Source organism: Fonticula alba (assembly GCF_000388065.1).
Source record: "Fonticula alba strain ATCC 38817 unplaced genomic scaffold supercont2.8, whole genome shotgun sequence".
NCBI lineage: Eukaryota > Rotosphaerida > Fonticulaceae > Fonticula > Fonticula alba.
The window spans coordinates 1,204,092-1,216,078 of record NW_009242978.1 but is presented as its reverse complement, the minus strand read 5'-3'; the positions used below and the strand labels follow the sequence as shown (position 1 = coordinate 1,216,078).

The 11,987-nt window shown below is 68.2% G+C and overlaps 5 protein-coding genes across 5 annotated transcripts in view; 1 reads left to right on the top strand and 4 right to left on the bottom strand.

Annotated features, from left to right (window-relative positions):
* H696_04931 (hypothetical protein) overlaps positions 1 to 697 on the top strand; it is a 4,152-nt gene extending 3,455 nt beyond the window's left edge. The window contains exon 4 of the mRNA XM_009498797.1: positions 197 to 697. Within this exon, the coding sequence (XP_009497072.1) occupies positions 197 to 663 (467 nt within the window). The 3' untranslated portion in view covers positions 664 to 697. The remainder of the gene's footprint in view (positions 1 to 196) is intronic.
* A 250-nt stretch (positions 698 to 947) lies between these two features.
* H696_04930 (hypothetical protein) lies at positions 948 to 1,845 on the bottom strand. Its single transcript, XM_009498796.1, has 2 exons — positions 1,518 to 1,845; positions 948 to 1,370 (listed from the first exon to the last, which is right to left on the bottom strand). Exons 1-2 carry the CDS (start codon positions 1,796 to 1,798, stop codon positions 1,004 to 1,006), a joined length of 648 nt encoding a protein of 215 aa, XP_009497071.1. The 5' UTR covers positions 1,799 to 1,845; the 3' UTR covers positions 948 to 1,003.
* A 508-nt stretch (positions 1,846 to 2,353) lies between these two features.
* On the bottom strand, positions 2,354 to 2,725 carry H696_04929 (hypothetical protein; the record flags this gene model as incomplete). The annotated part of the gene is made up of 2 exons (XM_009498795.1): positions 2,354 to 2,578; positions 2,711 to 2,725. The coding sequence occupies 2 exons, from the start codon at positions 2,723 to 2,725 to the stop codon at positions 2,354 to 2,356; spliced, it is 240 nt and encodes a 79-aa protein (XP_009497070.1).
* Positions 2,726 to 3,729: 1,004 nt separating this feature from the next.
* Positions 3,730 to 7,391, bottom strand: H696_04928 (hypothetical protein; the record flags this gene model as incomplete). The annotated part of the gene is made up of 4 exons (XM_009498794.1): positions 3,730 to 6,191; positions 6,298 to 6,783; positions 6,910 to 7,134; positions 7,253 to 7,391. The coding sequence occupies 4 exons, from the start codon at positions 7,389 to 7,391 to the stop codon at positions 3,730 to 3,732; spliced, it is 3,312 nt and encodes a 1,103-aa protein (XP_009497069.1).
* A 2,469-nt stretch (positions 7,392 to 9,860) lies between these two features.
* Positions 9,861 to 11,987, bottom strand: part of H696_04927 (hypothetical protein) — a gene marked incomplete at both ends in the record, with an annotated part of 2,795 nt that continues 668 nt past the window's right edge. Inside the window, 6 exons of the mRNA XM_009498793.1 lie at positions 9,861 to 10,414; positions 10,543 to 10,664; positions 10,780 to 10,866; positions 10,998 to 11,069; positions 11,168 to 11,280; positions 11,432 to 11,983. Of these exons, the coding sequence (XP_009497068.1) occupies positions 9,861 to 10,414; positions 10,543 to 10,664; positions 10,780 to 10,866; positions 10,998 to 11,069; positions 11,168 to 11,280; positions 11,432 to 11,983 (1,500 nt within the window). The remainder of the gene's footprint in view (positions 10,415 to 10,542; positions 10,665 to 10,779; positions 10,867 to 10,997; positions 11,070 to 11,167; positions 11,281 to 11,431; positions 11,984 to 11,987) is intronic.

Genomic DNA, 11,987 nt, shown 5'->3' with positions numbered 1-11,987 from the left:
CTCCCCCTCTGGGGCATGGGCGATAGCCCTGGCGCCGGCTGCCTTTGTCGCCGCCCTCCTGTCTTCCGGTCCTTCTCTTTCGCCATCCACTGGCCGGCCGAGCATGGCCCCTGTCCCCGTCCCCCCCCGCTCCGCTCCCCCCCTCCCCTCCCCTCCCCTCCCCCCCTACTTTCCCCTCATGTGCCTGGGCAAGCAGACGACTTTGTCAGCCATCGGGATAGTCTCTTTGGCTTTGCTCGCGCGGCGGCCCTGTGTGCTGACTGTCGATCCAGCGCCATGCTGGACCCCCGCTCGCGGTGCCTTGTCTTCACGGACGAGGCGTACCCCGTGTCCCAGGTCCATGCGGACTGGCAGGCTGAGATGGTTCGGGCATCGTGTGGCCGGGCTGGTGGCTGCTCCCAAGCTCCGGCGGCGGCCTCCCCGACCATGGCCATGGCGAGTGCCTCGGACGGGATGGCCGCGGCCCCGGGTGGCGGCGGTGGCGGCGCCAGCGCCGACGTCCCGAGCGCACCGCTCATCGTGCACTCCATGCCGGGCAATGCCCCCGGGCACTGTGACATCATCAGCAGCGCTCGGTCGGTGGACATGGTGTGGCGGCATTTGCTTGCGTGGCAGGATGGCCTTTCCTGCAGTGGCGGCATCGCCGAGGGCGAGCTCGTGTAAGGGGAAAAAAGAATAATAGAACCAGCATCCCCCCTGGCACGAGTCGCCATCGCGGTCATCGCATCCTCCCCGGGAGGACACGGGCTCATTTGGAGGCGACACAATGGCCAAGGGGACCAGGGGGGAGATCATGCAAATGGCAAGAGGGCGATGGCCAGGGCGCAGGAGGGAGGGAGAGGAAGCAAAGGGCAGCTCGGTCTATTCGGGGGTGAGAGGAAGGCAGAATACGGGCGGAGCAGCGACGTCCATGTGATTGAGAGAAGCCGGGGAGCCGGGGGAGGGGGGGGGGGGGGTGAAGAAAGGCAACAGCCCAAAGAGCCGCATGTGCACAGCAGAGAGTTCACTCGCTCTCCTGCTCGTCGGCATTCAGGTTCCGAATGTACTGGGTAAAGGCCGCGGCGGTGGACGTGCGCTGGACCGGCTCCAGCGGGGCCGGGGACATGATCTCCCGGACCTCGGGCGGCACGCGCAGCATCATCAACTGCAGGGTGGTGTAGTTGGGATACTGGTCCAGCATCCCAGCCTGGGTGAAGGCATCGACGGCCTGCTCGCGGATCATGCGCTCCTGGAACCCATACATGCGGTAGCTGATGTAGGACACGGTGAGGATGTGGACACCCATGCGGGCGCGCATCAGCAAGTTCGAGCGGAAGACATTGCCATTGGCACTGGAAATGAGCCCGGCGAAGACAATCCCCAGGGAAACACTGTACACGGGGGGGGGGGGGGGGGGGGGGGGGGCGGGGGAGGAAGAGCGAGAGTCAGCAGGGAGGCAGCGGTGGTGGGAGGGAAAGAAAAAAAAAAGAAACCAGACGCAGGTCGTGCGGAGGAGGGGAGGAGAAAGGCAGACGCACATGACGCCGGTCGGAGGAAGCGGGTCAGCCTTGAAGCCGTTCCACAGCCGGCGGAAGGTGCCGATCTGCTCCGGGGCCGAGTGCGTGGCACGCTCGAAGCCGAGCTCCTCATTGCTCATGCGGTTGATCTCGTCCATGGAGACGGCATTCCCGTCGGCGCCGTCCATGCGATCGCTCTTGCGGCGCAGGTGGCTGAGGCGCTCGCGCAGGATCCGGGCATTCTGCTCGGCGATGGTCGGCTCAGTGTCCGGAGAGGTGTCGGCGCCGCTCGGGTGAGTCATGGCAACAAAGGGGCGGCAATTGGAGGAGGGAGAGGGGAGAGGGGAGAGGGGAGAGGGGAGAGAGGGGGAGAGGAAAGGTTCAAGAGGGGGGGGGACCAGAACCAAGGAGGCGGGGGATGGGGGGATCCCGCCCGGCGGATCCCCGCTGCGGCGCCGCCCGAAGATTGCCCCTCGCACCCCCCGGCCGCTGTCTGCCACCCTTCGGCCGGAGGGGTGTCCGGGCTCAGGACCCCCCCCCCCAGTCCCTCCAACACCCCTGGCCGGCGAGACACGTTCCCAGGAGCTCCATTGGCAGTCCCGCATGTCCACATGCCGGGTCCCTTCCAGAAGCATTGAAGACCACCGAGTGACCTGCGCCGGGCCCGCGCCGACGGAGAAAACCACACCCGCAGCCGGGAGAGGGGGAACGCGGAAGGAGGCGAAGGCAACGTGTGTGCTGTGTATATTTTCTGTTTCGGGCATGGACGCGCCCCGGCCAGGGAGGCCTTGGTGGCGCGTAAACAACCGGCCCGGCATGTGGCGCGCGCGAGGTGATCTCCGTCGCACGTGATCCACTCAGAAGTCCACGGCACGGCCGCCGCGCTCCCAATCTCCGAACCGGGTGGGCTCGGCGCCCTTCGGGCCGCCGACCTCCCCGGTGATGGGGTTCTGCCCGCCCGGGTAGGATGGCAGGTTCTGGGTCGGGGTGGGGGAGGACTTGGCCAGCTGCTCGACGGTCATGGTCGGGGGCTCGTCCTCCGTGTCGGGGGTCTCCTTGGGCTCGGTGGGGGTGGTGGAGTACTGTGGGCAGGAGGCGGGAGGGGTGTCGAGCGGAATGCCGCGGTCAGTTGGGGGGGGGGGGGGGGGAGAGAAGTTCCGGCCGAAGCCCGCGAGAGCGGCATCCAAAAGAGGCCCCCCCCTGAGAGGAGACACGTACACTGTGGCCATCATTTGGGCGATGGACGCGACCAAAGCAGAGGGGAGGAGGGGGAAAGCGGGGTCAGTGGCCATGCTTGCCGGGACACCACTGCACCGGGTGGAGCACGCACAAGGCGAGGGGGCGAGCCCCGCGGACCGGGGAGGAAGCGGCGGCAGCGCGAGACAACAGTCGGAGGGAAAGCATGATGGGTGTGTGGGCGTGCACAGGAGGCGTCTGTGGGAGGTGGCCGGGGAGCAAGTGTGTGTGTGTGTGTGTGTGCGGGGAGGAGGATGGCGAGGATGGTGGGGGTGATGACGGGTGGGGGGCAGGCCAGCATTGGGGCTGCCCGGAGTCTCACAAAACCCTGCACGGTCGACCTTCCGCCGGGGACGGGGGAGCAGCGGGACGCCAGGAACATGTGTTGTGGGCATCAAGGGAAAAATGCGGACGATCGCCCACGGCTCCCTGGGCAGAGGCCCGCCCGCGGCATGACAAACGCCCCGGCAGCGCACACACACACATACACCCCCCCCCCCCCTGGGGCGGAGCAATCAACCCCGGTCAAAGGACCAGCCCCCGGCCATCGAGAAGTGCCAACTGAACCGGGACAAGGACAAGGTGTATTGAAGTTCTTGCTTGTGGGGTCATTTGTGGGGGTTTGCCTGGGGCTGTGGTCGGCGTGGCCGGCGTGGGCGATTGCACTGTCACGCACGCACAAGGGCACATTTGGCGGAAGGGGGCAGGGGAGGAGAGGCAGGCAACAAGCACATGCACCTGGAGGAGGGGCCAGTCACCATGGGCCGGATGCGCCCATGGAGGCCGAGAAGGAGAGACGCAGGAAGGGCGACAAGTCGCGGGGAGACATCTTGGCGGGGGAGGGACACGGACACAAGAAAAGGCCGAGGGCAGAGGCGGAGCACGCGCATGGAGGAAGGGCAACCATTCCCGGAATGCCGCGTCCCATTTCCCCCCTCTTTCCTTCCCCCCCCCCCCCCCCCCCCCCTCTCTCCCTCTCTCACCTCATGCTGGCCCCTTACTTGGCCTTCGGCGTGAAGGGACCGTGGTTGGAGGTCGACGTGCGCAGGGGCGTGGCCGGCTGCCCGGCGGCCTCCTTCTTGGTGAACTGGTCCAAGCTCCGCTGGAGGGCCTGGTTCTGCATCATGACATCCTCCAGGATGGCCTGCAGCCGGACATTCGCCTCGACGGCCAGCCGGTAGTCCTGCGGCGAGGCGCGAGTCTGCTGCTGCAGCTGGTTGGTGGTGCTGGTGCCCGGCTTCGGGGAAAGGTCCAGGGTCTCGGCGCCGGTGTACCGGCGAATGATGGCGGTCTTGGCGATGAGGGACTTCTCAGCCGTGGTGACCCGGTCACGCAGGAGCGACAGCTCGTCATCCGCACGCCACTGGGCCTCCTGGAGGTCGGCAATGCGGCCCAGCAGCAGCGCATTCTCCGTGGCAATCTGATGGATCTCCTCCGGCGAGAGAGCCGCATCGGCCGGCTCGGGCGACGGGGCCGCCGAGGCAGTGCGCGAGGAGGACCGCGACGACGACGACCCGCCCCCGGTCCCGGTGCCGAAGGGCGACTTGGAGGCCAGGTTCACGGCCAGGCTCCGCGTGTAGTCCGGCAAGTGGGTCGGCTGCCCGCGGCGGTTGTGCTCCTGCGCCAGCTGCTGCTGCAGATCGCGGATGAGCATCGTCCGCCGGCGCTCCTTGGCCCGGAACTCCGACTGGGTGGCCTCCAGCTGGGCAGTCATGGCCTGGAGGTCGTCCCGGAGCTGCGCCGTCCGGAGAACCTCCTCATCATGCTGCCGGCGCAGGGTCCGCAGCCCGTCATCCAGGGAGTCCCGCTCCTTGGTGAGCTTCTCGCACTCGGCGCTCAGGGCACGGCCGCCGGCCCGCGCGGCCTCGAGGTCGCTCTCGAGCTTGCGCGCGCGGCGGGTCCCGGCCTCCAGCTGCCCGGTCACCTCGGCCAGGCGGGCCTCCTGCTCGTCGGCAAGGGTGGCCGCCTCGGCCAGGCGCGCCTCGCGCTCGGTCAGCTGGGCCCCAAGCGCGGCCAAATCCGCCTCAAGGCCCGGCACCCGCGCGGCCACCGGGGCCAGGGCGTCCCGCTCGTCGGTCATGCTGCCCAAGTCCCGGGTCAGATCGGCCACACGAGTGGTCAGCGTGTCGCACTCGGCCACCAGCCCCGGGACACGCTGCGCCTCCGGGGCCAGCGATGACACCTGCTCCTCCAAGCCGGCGATCTCGGCCCGGGCGGTGGTCAGCTCCGCGCGGAGCTGCCCGCCCTGCTCCTCCAGGGCCTTGACCTGGGCGTTGAGCTTGGCGACCTCGGCCTCGTGAGCCTCGGCGCGGCGCTCGGCATCCGCCTCGGCCTCAGCCAGGCGACCCTCCAGCGTGGCCACCTGCTGGCGCAGCTCGTCGGCCTCGCCACTCAGGGTCTGCACCTGGCCATTGAAGGCCTCCAGCTCGGTGGACAGCGAGAGGATCTGCGCGCAAAGGCGCTCCTCCTTGGCTTGGAGATCGGCCACATGGCCGGCAGCCTCCTGGGTGGCCGCCTCGGCGGCGGCCAGCTTCTCGGCCAGGGTGTCCTTCTCCTGCTGGAGGCCGGCCCGGGCGGCGGTCAACTGGGCCACACTCTCATCCAGAGCGACCCGCTCGGCCTCGGCCGTTTCGAGGAGCTTTTCGCTGGTGGCCAGAGCTTCCTCGGCCTGGCGGCGAGCGGCCTCCTCGGCAGCCAGGCGCTCGGTCAGCTCGCCGGCCCGGGCCTCCAAAGTGCCGATCTCCTGGCGAAGGTCCGCGGCCTCGGCGGCGCCGGCATCCATGCGGCCCTGCAGCTGGGCCAGCTCGGCCTCGGCCTCGGCCAGCTCGGCGCGCAGGCGCTCCTGGCTCGAGGACCCGGTCTCGGCCTGCGACTCGAGATCGGCACGAGCACGCTCCAAATGCGCCAGCAGCTGGTCGCACTCGCGCGACTTGTCGGCCAGCTCGCCGGTCGCGGTGGCCAGCTCCTCGCGCGTGGACTCCAGCTGCTTGTTGACCGTGGCAAGGTCACTGGTCAGGGTGGTGTTCTGGCGCTCCAGCTGGCGCAGGTCGGCCTGCATGGTCTCGGAGCGACGCTCCAGCTCGCCCTTGGTCTGGGTGGCCTCCAATGTGGAGGAGGTCAGCTGGGCCTCGGCCGCGTCCAGGCGCGCCTCCAGGTCGTGGATCCGCTGGCGCTGGGTGGCCAGCTCATCCTCCAGCTGGTCGCGCTGAGCGCGAAGGGTGGCCAATTCCGAGGACACGAGGTCGCGCTCGTCGCGAGCCTGGTCGCAGGCGACGCGGGTCTCGGCCAGCTGCTTCTGCAGGGCGGCAAGTGCCTCGGCGGCGTCGGGGGCGGCATCGGAGCCGGTGGCGGCCACGGCCGCCGCGGCCGCCGCCGCCTGAGCCTCGCGCAGCTGCTCCCGCAGCGATGCAATGGTGGACTCCATGTGCGAGGTCTCGACGCGGGACTTGACCGAGGTGTCTGGATCCGGCAGAGGGGGAGAGCGCCGACGGGGCAGGTCAGCCACGGAGGCCGGGGCACCACATGGGGCGGGCGAAAGATGGATGGCACAGGGATGCATGCGTACCCTCCACACCGCGGAGCTGCCGGCGGAGCTGCTCCTCACGCTGCGAGAAGTCCCCCTGCAGCTGGGTCAGCCGGCCTTGGAGCTCGGCCTCGCGATGGGACAGCTTCCGGTGGCGCTCCTCGGCCGTGGCCAGGGCCGCCTCCAGGGTCTTGATGCGCTCGGCCGAGGCATTGAGCAGCTGCCCGGAGGAATCGAGCCGGGCATTCAGCCGGGCCAGCTCGGCCTGAGCCTGCTTCTTCTCATTGCCCAGCTGGGTGATGGTCTGCTCGAGCTGCGCCGTGCGCCGGCCGTGGTCGCGAATCTCCGTCTTGAGGATGGTGCTCTGCTCCTGCAGGAGCATCTGCGAATTTTCGAAATCATCCAGGCGCTCGCGAAGCTGGGCGTTCTCCACCTGGAGCTCGGCTGCCGACCGGCCGGCCGGCGGGGCAGGGGGCAGCTCGGCCACCGGGGCGGCCTTGCCACCGAGCTTGAAGAAGCTCTTGACAGCTACGTGGCAGGGGGGGGGGGGCAAAAGGGGAGTCAGGCACAGGCAGCGGAAGAGGCCGAGGGAGGGGGGGGGGGGAGAAAGAGAGGCCGAGGAGAGCGGGAATGCGCGAGGGGCAAGAGACACACCTTCACGTGTCGGGGAGTTGACGTTAGTCCGGGAGGGGGTCGCGGCGGTGGCCGCGGGGGTCGCGGCTCCGGGGGCCGGGGTGGACACCGGGAGCAGGGTGTCACTCTCCGGGCCGAAGACCTCCTTGGCCGGGGTGAGGGCCGAGGTGAGGGACATTCCGCGGCGCTGCTTGATGGGAGTGACCGGGGCTTCAGAGGCGGGTCCCGAATCGGCGGGCGGCATGTCTGCACAAATCAACGGGGTCAGCCGGTGCCGAGAGAGGCGAAGGCCCAAAGGCGGGGGGTGATGGGGAGGGGGGCGGAAAGAGGGGCAGAAAGAGGTGGCAGCTTGGTGACCATGTACCAGTCGACTGGGGAGGGGTCGGGCCACCGGGAGTTGGAGCGGCTATCGTGGCGGATGGGGAAGCCGGCGGCTGCGGCGACGGTGGCTGCGACGGCTGGTGCTGCTTCGTCGGGGGGTCTGCCGGGGGGGCCGTGGTCATGGTGGTGTGGAGGAGGGGGTGAGAGGGGGACAGGGGGAGGGAGGGAGATAGGGAGGAGGGGGGGGGGGGGGGGAGGGGGGATGATCAGGCTGAGGATGGGGCCGCCGGAAAGCATGGTGGGATTCATGTGTCGCCCCGCCGCTTGTGCGGCAGATCTGGCCGGAAGACCGCGGCATGCCCCAGCAGGGAGAGTACCGCAGGGGGGGGGGGGGGGGGGGGGGGGGGCCCCGGCCCCCTGCGTAGCACCCCCACTCGGGTACCCCGGCCCCGGCCGCCACACAACACACACACACACACACACACGCGACCGGAGGGAGCCAGGAAAAAAAACCAGTTGCATGAGGTGCTTCACAGGAGCGAGAGGGGGGGAGCCGGGATCGACCGCGCATCCAGCCAGGGCAGGTGCCGCTGAGAAGGGGCGGCGACTATTCGTCGGCAGGATCACGTGTGGTACCAAAAGCACTGACAGCAAATTCACCGACCCCGGCCCCGGCCCCCTCCAAGGCGTGCTTAAAATGTCTCGGAAAAAAAACAGCACGCAAGATCGGCCCCGGCGTGGGCCGCAAGCGAGCGGAAGGCCGACAAGTCGGACAAGAAGGGGAGGAGAGGAGGAGAGGAGGAGGGGAGGAGGGGAGAAACGCACAGAGAAGGACGAAAGTGGATTGGCGACCAGCTGCCGAGAGGGAAGTAGCAAACGGCAAGCGGCGAGCGGGCCGGAGAATCGAGGCAAGGCAGGAGGGGGGGAGGGCGAGAGAAAGTCAGCGGTCATAGGCAGCACACGCAAGGAAGTGCAGCAGAGCGCAGCGGAAAGGCGATGACGAGAGGGGGAAGGGAGGGGGAGCTTACCAAAAGGGTGCTTGCTCGCGTGCGTAGGATGGGATGCTGAAGGGGGAGCGGGGGCAGGCGACAAAGAGGCGGGAGGCGAGGAGAGAGAGAGAGAGAGAGAGAGAGAGAGAGTGGAAGGGGGGCAGGGCAGCCCAGGCACCGCGACGGCACCGTGCCGGGTTTTAAGTTCATGCTCTCTCTTTCTCCCCCGCCCCCCCCCCCCCCCCCCTCCCCCCCCCCCCCCGGCGGCTTGGCCTCCAGGGGGGGGGGGGGAATGGATCGAGCCAACTGCCTCGGGCAGGGCGAGGGCGTCCGACGGGTACACGGCCAAGGAAGCAGGAGAGGGCCGGCGCGGCATCGGGCCGGCACGGCCGGCCGGTCGCGATGTCGCGCACGCACACTTGCATGTGCCCGGAGCGCAAAGGGTCTCGGACCGGGGCACCCACAGCCCGGGTCGGCGGCGGTCGGAACAAAAAGACCGCCGAAAGCGGGATTTAATTAGGCCCATTGGGCGGAAAAAAAAAATCCTGCGCGATCGTGCACATGCGCGGGGCCCACTCGCGGCGGGCCCCGGCAAACGGGCACACGCGCGCTCCTCGGCCCCCCCATCCCCGGGCCAAGGCAGGAATTCCCCCGCACCACCGCGGCAGAGGCGGTCGGTCGGCCGGCCGGCCGGCCGACCGGCGAACGGCCGCATCCGGCACTATCGCCTCCTCGCCGGTCGGCCGCCGGCCGGCATGCCGGTTGCAGATGGCAGCCCGCCGGTTGGCGCGTGGGGAGCGCGCCGCTCGCAAATGCTTCCGCCTGGGCACCGGACCGCCAGAGAGCTCCCCTCCCGGCCGCGCGACATGCTCCGCTGCGGCGGTGGATCCCAATCCAGAGGGAGATGCTCCCCGCTGGCCCCCGGGGCGGCGAAGCTCGACCACCGTGGGCTTGCTCGCGACGCCCCCCTCACCACGGCTCCCCCCCCCCCCCCCCCCGGCCCGGCCCTCAGGGAGGGGCAGCGATCTCGGCCCGGTGCTCGGAATAGGGGCCGGACCTACGCACGAAGCCAGCGGCGAGGCGCGCGGGGCCAGGCGGCCGTGCCGCCTCCCCTCTCCAGAGGGAGCCATGGCCTCCGGCACATCCGCCGGCATCCGGCCAACAGCGTTTCACATACCAACCTGCGGCGGCGTGTGAAAGGGCAACCGGCATGCGTGGGGAGCCCGGCCATGTCATGTGCCCCAGCCATGTGAGCAGGCCGCGTGATGGGGCGTTTGGTTCTATTCGGGTTTCACAAGAAGCCGCGGACCTTGCTGGCGTGCGCGCGCAGTCGGCTACCGGCCCCCCCCCCCTCCCTCCCCCCCCGCTCCACAGTCTCGACGAGAGGGGAGAGCAGGCCGGGGAGTGGGAGGAGGGAAAGGCCGCGAACGGAGGCAAAGTGGCGGAAAAATAAGAGACAAAGTGGGAGGGGGAGAACGCGCAGGAGAGAGGAGCGCGAAGGGTGGACCATATGCACCGTGGTCCTTTTCTTCTTCTTTTTTTTTCTCGCATGTTTTTTCTTTCCCTTTTTGCCCTCTCACCAGCTCTCTCGCCCTCCCGTCCGATCGGTCAAGAGGCAGGGGAACACATGGATGGGCGGGGAGAAGAGCCGGGCGCCTCACTCTACTTGTGCTTGGCGCGCTTGGTCGGCTGAGGAGGGGCCTCATCCTCCTCCTCCTCCTCCTCATCATCATCATCATCATCATCCTCGTCGGCGGTGCCGGCGGCCTCCTCCTCGGCGTCGGAGTCGTCCTCCGAGACCTCCTCATCGTCGGAGTTGTTGACATACCCCCGGATGGTGGCATCGTCGTCGGCCTCGTCATCCGAGTCAAAGTCATCATCATCATCGTCGTCGTCGTCATCATCATCGAAGTCCCCGTCGGCCTCACTGTCGGAGGCACCGGCGCCGGAGACAAACTTCGGGCGCTGGGCGTGGCCGCCCTCGGAATCGGAGTCGCTGCTGTCGTCCTCCACATCGGCATCCTCCTCTTGGGCCGCCTTGCGCAGGGCACCATACTTGGCCTCGTGAATCTCCCGCTGGCGGGCACGCAGCTCCTCCATCTTCTGCTGCTTCTTCTGGACGTTCTGCTCCTGCTCGAGACGACGCTGGGCCTTGAGGCTGGCACGGCGCTCGCGCTCCAGCTTCTTGGCGGCAATTTCCTCGGCAGTGCGCTTGACTGTGGGAGATCGCAGGAGGGGATAGGGCGATCGGGTCCGGCAAAGGGGGGTCAGCTTTTGAAAGGGACATTGGAGGGGGAGAGGAGGAAAGAAGGGAGGGAGGGAGGGGGAAGACGGGCAAACGCACTGTAGCTGTGGTAAAGGACCTCGCCGTCGCAGAAGCCCTGCTGGATCTTGAGGAGCTGCAGCTCCAGCCGCGGGCCGACCTCGGCCAGACGGATGGACCGGCGCGAGTTCTCGGTGTGGTTGCTGCGTGCATCCACATACGGGGGGTGGGGAGAGAGAGAGAGAGAGAGGGAGGGAGGGAGATAGGTCAGAGGGTGGAAGTGAGCGGGGGAGGCAGGTCGAGATCCTCTGTACACACCGGCCGATGTAGTTCTGCGAGAGGGTGACATGATTGTCGGTGTTGAGGGTATCCTCGAACTCACTGTCCGAGGTCATGCCGCCATCACTGTGGGCCGTGCGAAGTGGGAAAGGGGGAGACGGGGGTCAGTAGGGCGCCGGGCCACATCGTCAGCTGCCGCGGGGGGGGGGGGGGAGGAACAGAAGCGGCAAGGGAAGGGCGGGCAAAGGTCAACACACCGGAGGATATGCTCACTGATGTCCTCGAGCTTGCTGAGATCCGGGATGCGAGTCTGCACCAGGCGACGAATGCTGCGGCAAAAGGAGGTCAGTCGAGGGGGCCCCAGCAACGCCCCGCCCGAGGCAGGGAACCAGGGGAGAGGAGACAAAAGAGCCAGAGGGGCGCGCACTTCTTCGACAGGCCAACGTAGCCCATGGTGATGAGGTACTGGCGCATGTCGATGGTATCGGTGTCATCATTGTAGTTGAAGAGAACCACACGGCGGGCATCCGTCAGGCGGATCTGCGTGGGATGGGGAAAGGCGAGGGCAAAGCCGGGCCAGCCCGGAGGTAAAGTTAGCCGGGGCACCAATGTGCATGGGAGGAGAGCAGCGAGAGGGGGGGAGGGGGGGGGGGGCCAAGGCACAGGGCCGGGGAAAGGCAGCATGTCGCACCGTCTCCACGTCCACGGCGGGGAACATGTTGCGCAGCATGAGGGCCGTCATCTTGTCCTTCTCCGAGGCGTTGGGCGAGTCATCGGCGTTCATGTTGTTCAGGATGACCAGGGGCGCGGTCTTCAGCTCGGTAACCATGGACCGGGGCTTGGCCTGCGAGCGGGTGATGTCGCCGAGGGTGGCGTAGCGCAGCACACGGAAGTGCAGGGTCGGCCCGCGCGGCATGCGGCCAATCCGCATGTTCACACCGACGTTGGTCTGCGTGAAAACCACCGTGTGCGAGACACCCATCGGACCGGCGACATTGGCAAAGTCCTTGAGAGTATTGCGCCGGAGCTCGCGCAGCCGGGCGGCCGTGTTCGGCTCCATGACACTCCGGAAGTCGGCGATCAGCTCCCGCACGGTGGAGGTCACCTTGCCCATGGAGATGACGAAGGACCGGGGGACCGACGTGTCGACCGCGTTGCCGGACCCATCGTCGATGATCTTGTTGGGGTTGACGCGCTTCTTCTTGGCGGTTTTGTTGCCGCCCTTCTTCTGGGGGCGACCGCGCTGG

Excerpts from the sequence above, each read along its gene's own strand:
- H696_04930 (XM_009498796.1), bottom strand. The coding sequence starts at position 1,798 with ATGACTCACCCGAGCGGCGCCGACACCTCTCCGGACACTGAGCCGACC. Across the intron at positions 1,371-1,517 it reads CTTCCTCCGACCGGCGTCAT|TGTTTCCCTGGGGATTGTCT; the intron begins GTGCGTCTGCCT and ends CCCCGTGTACAG.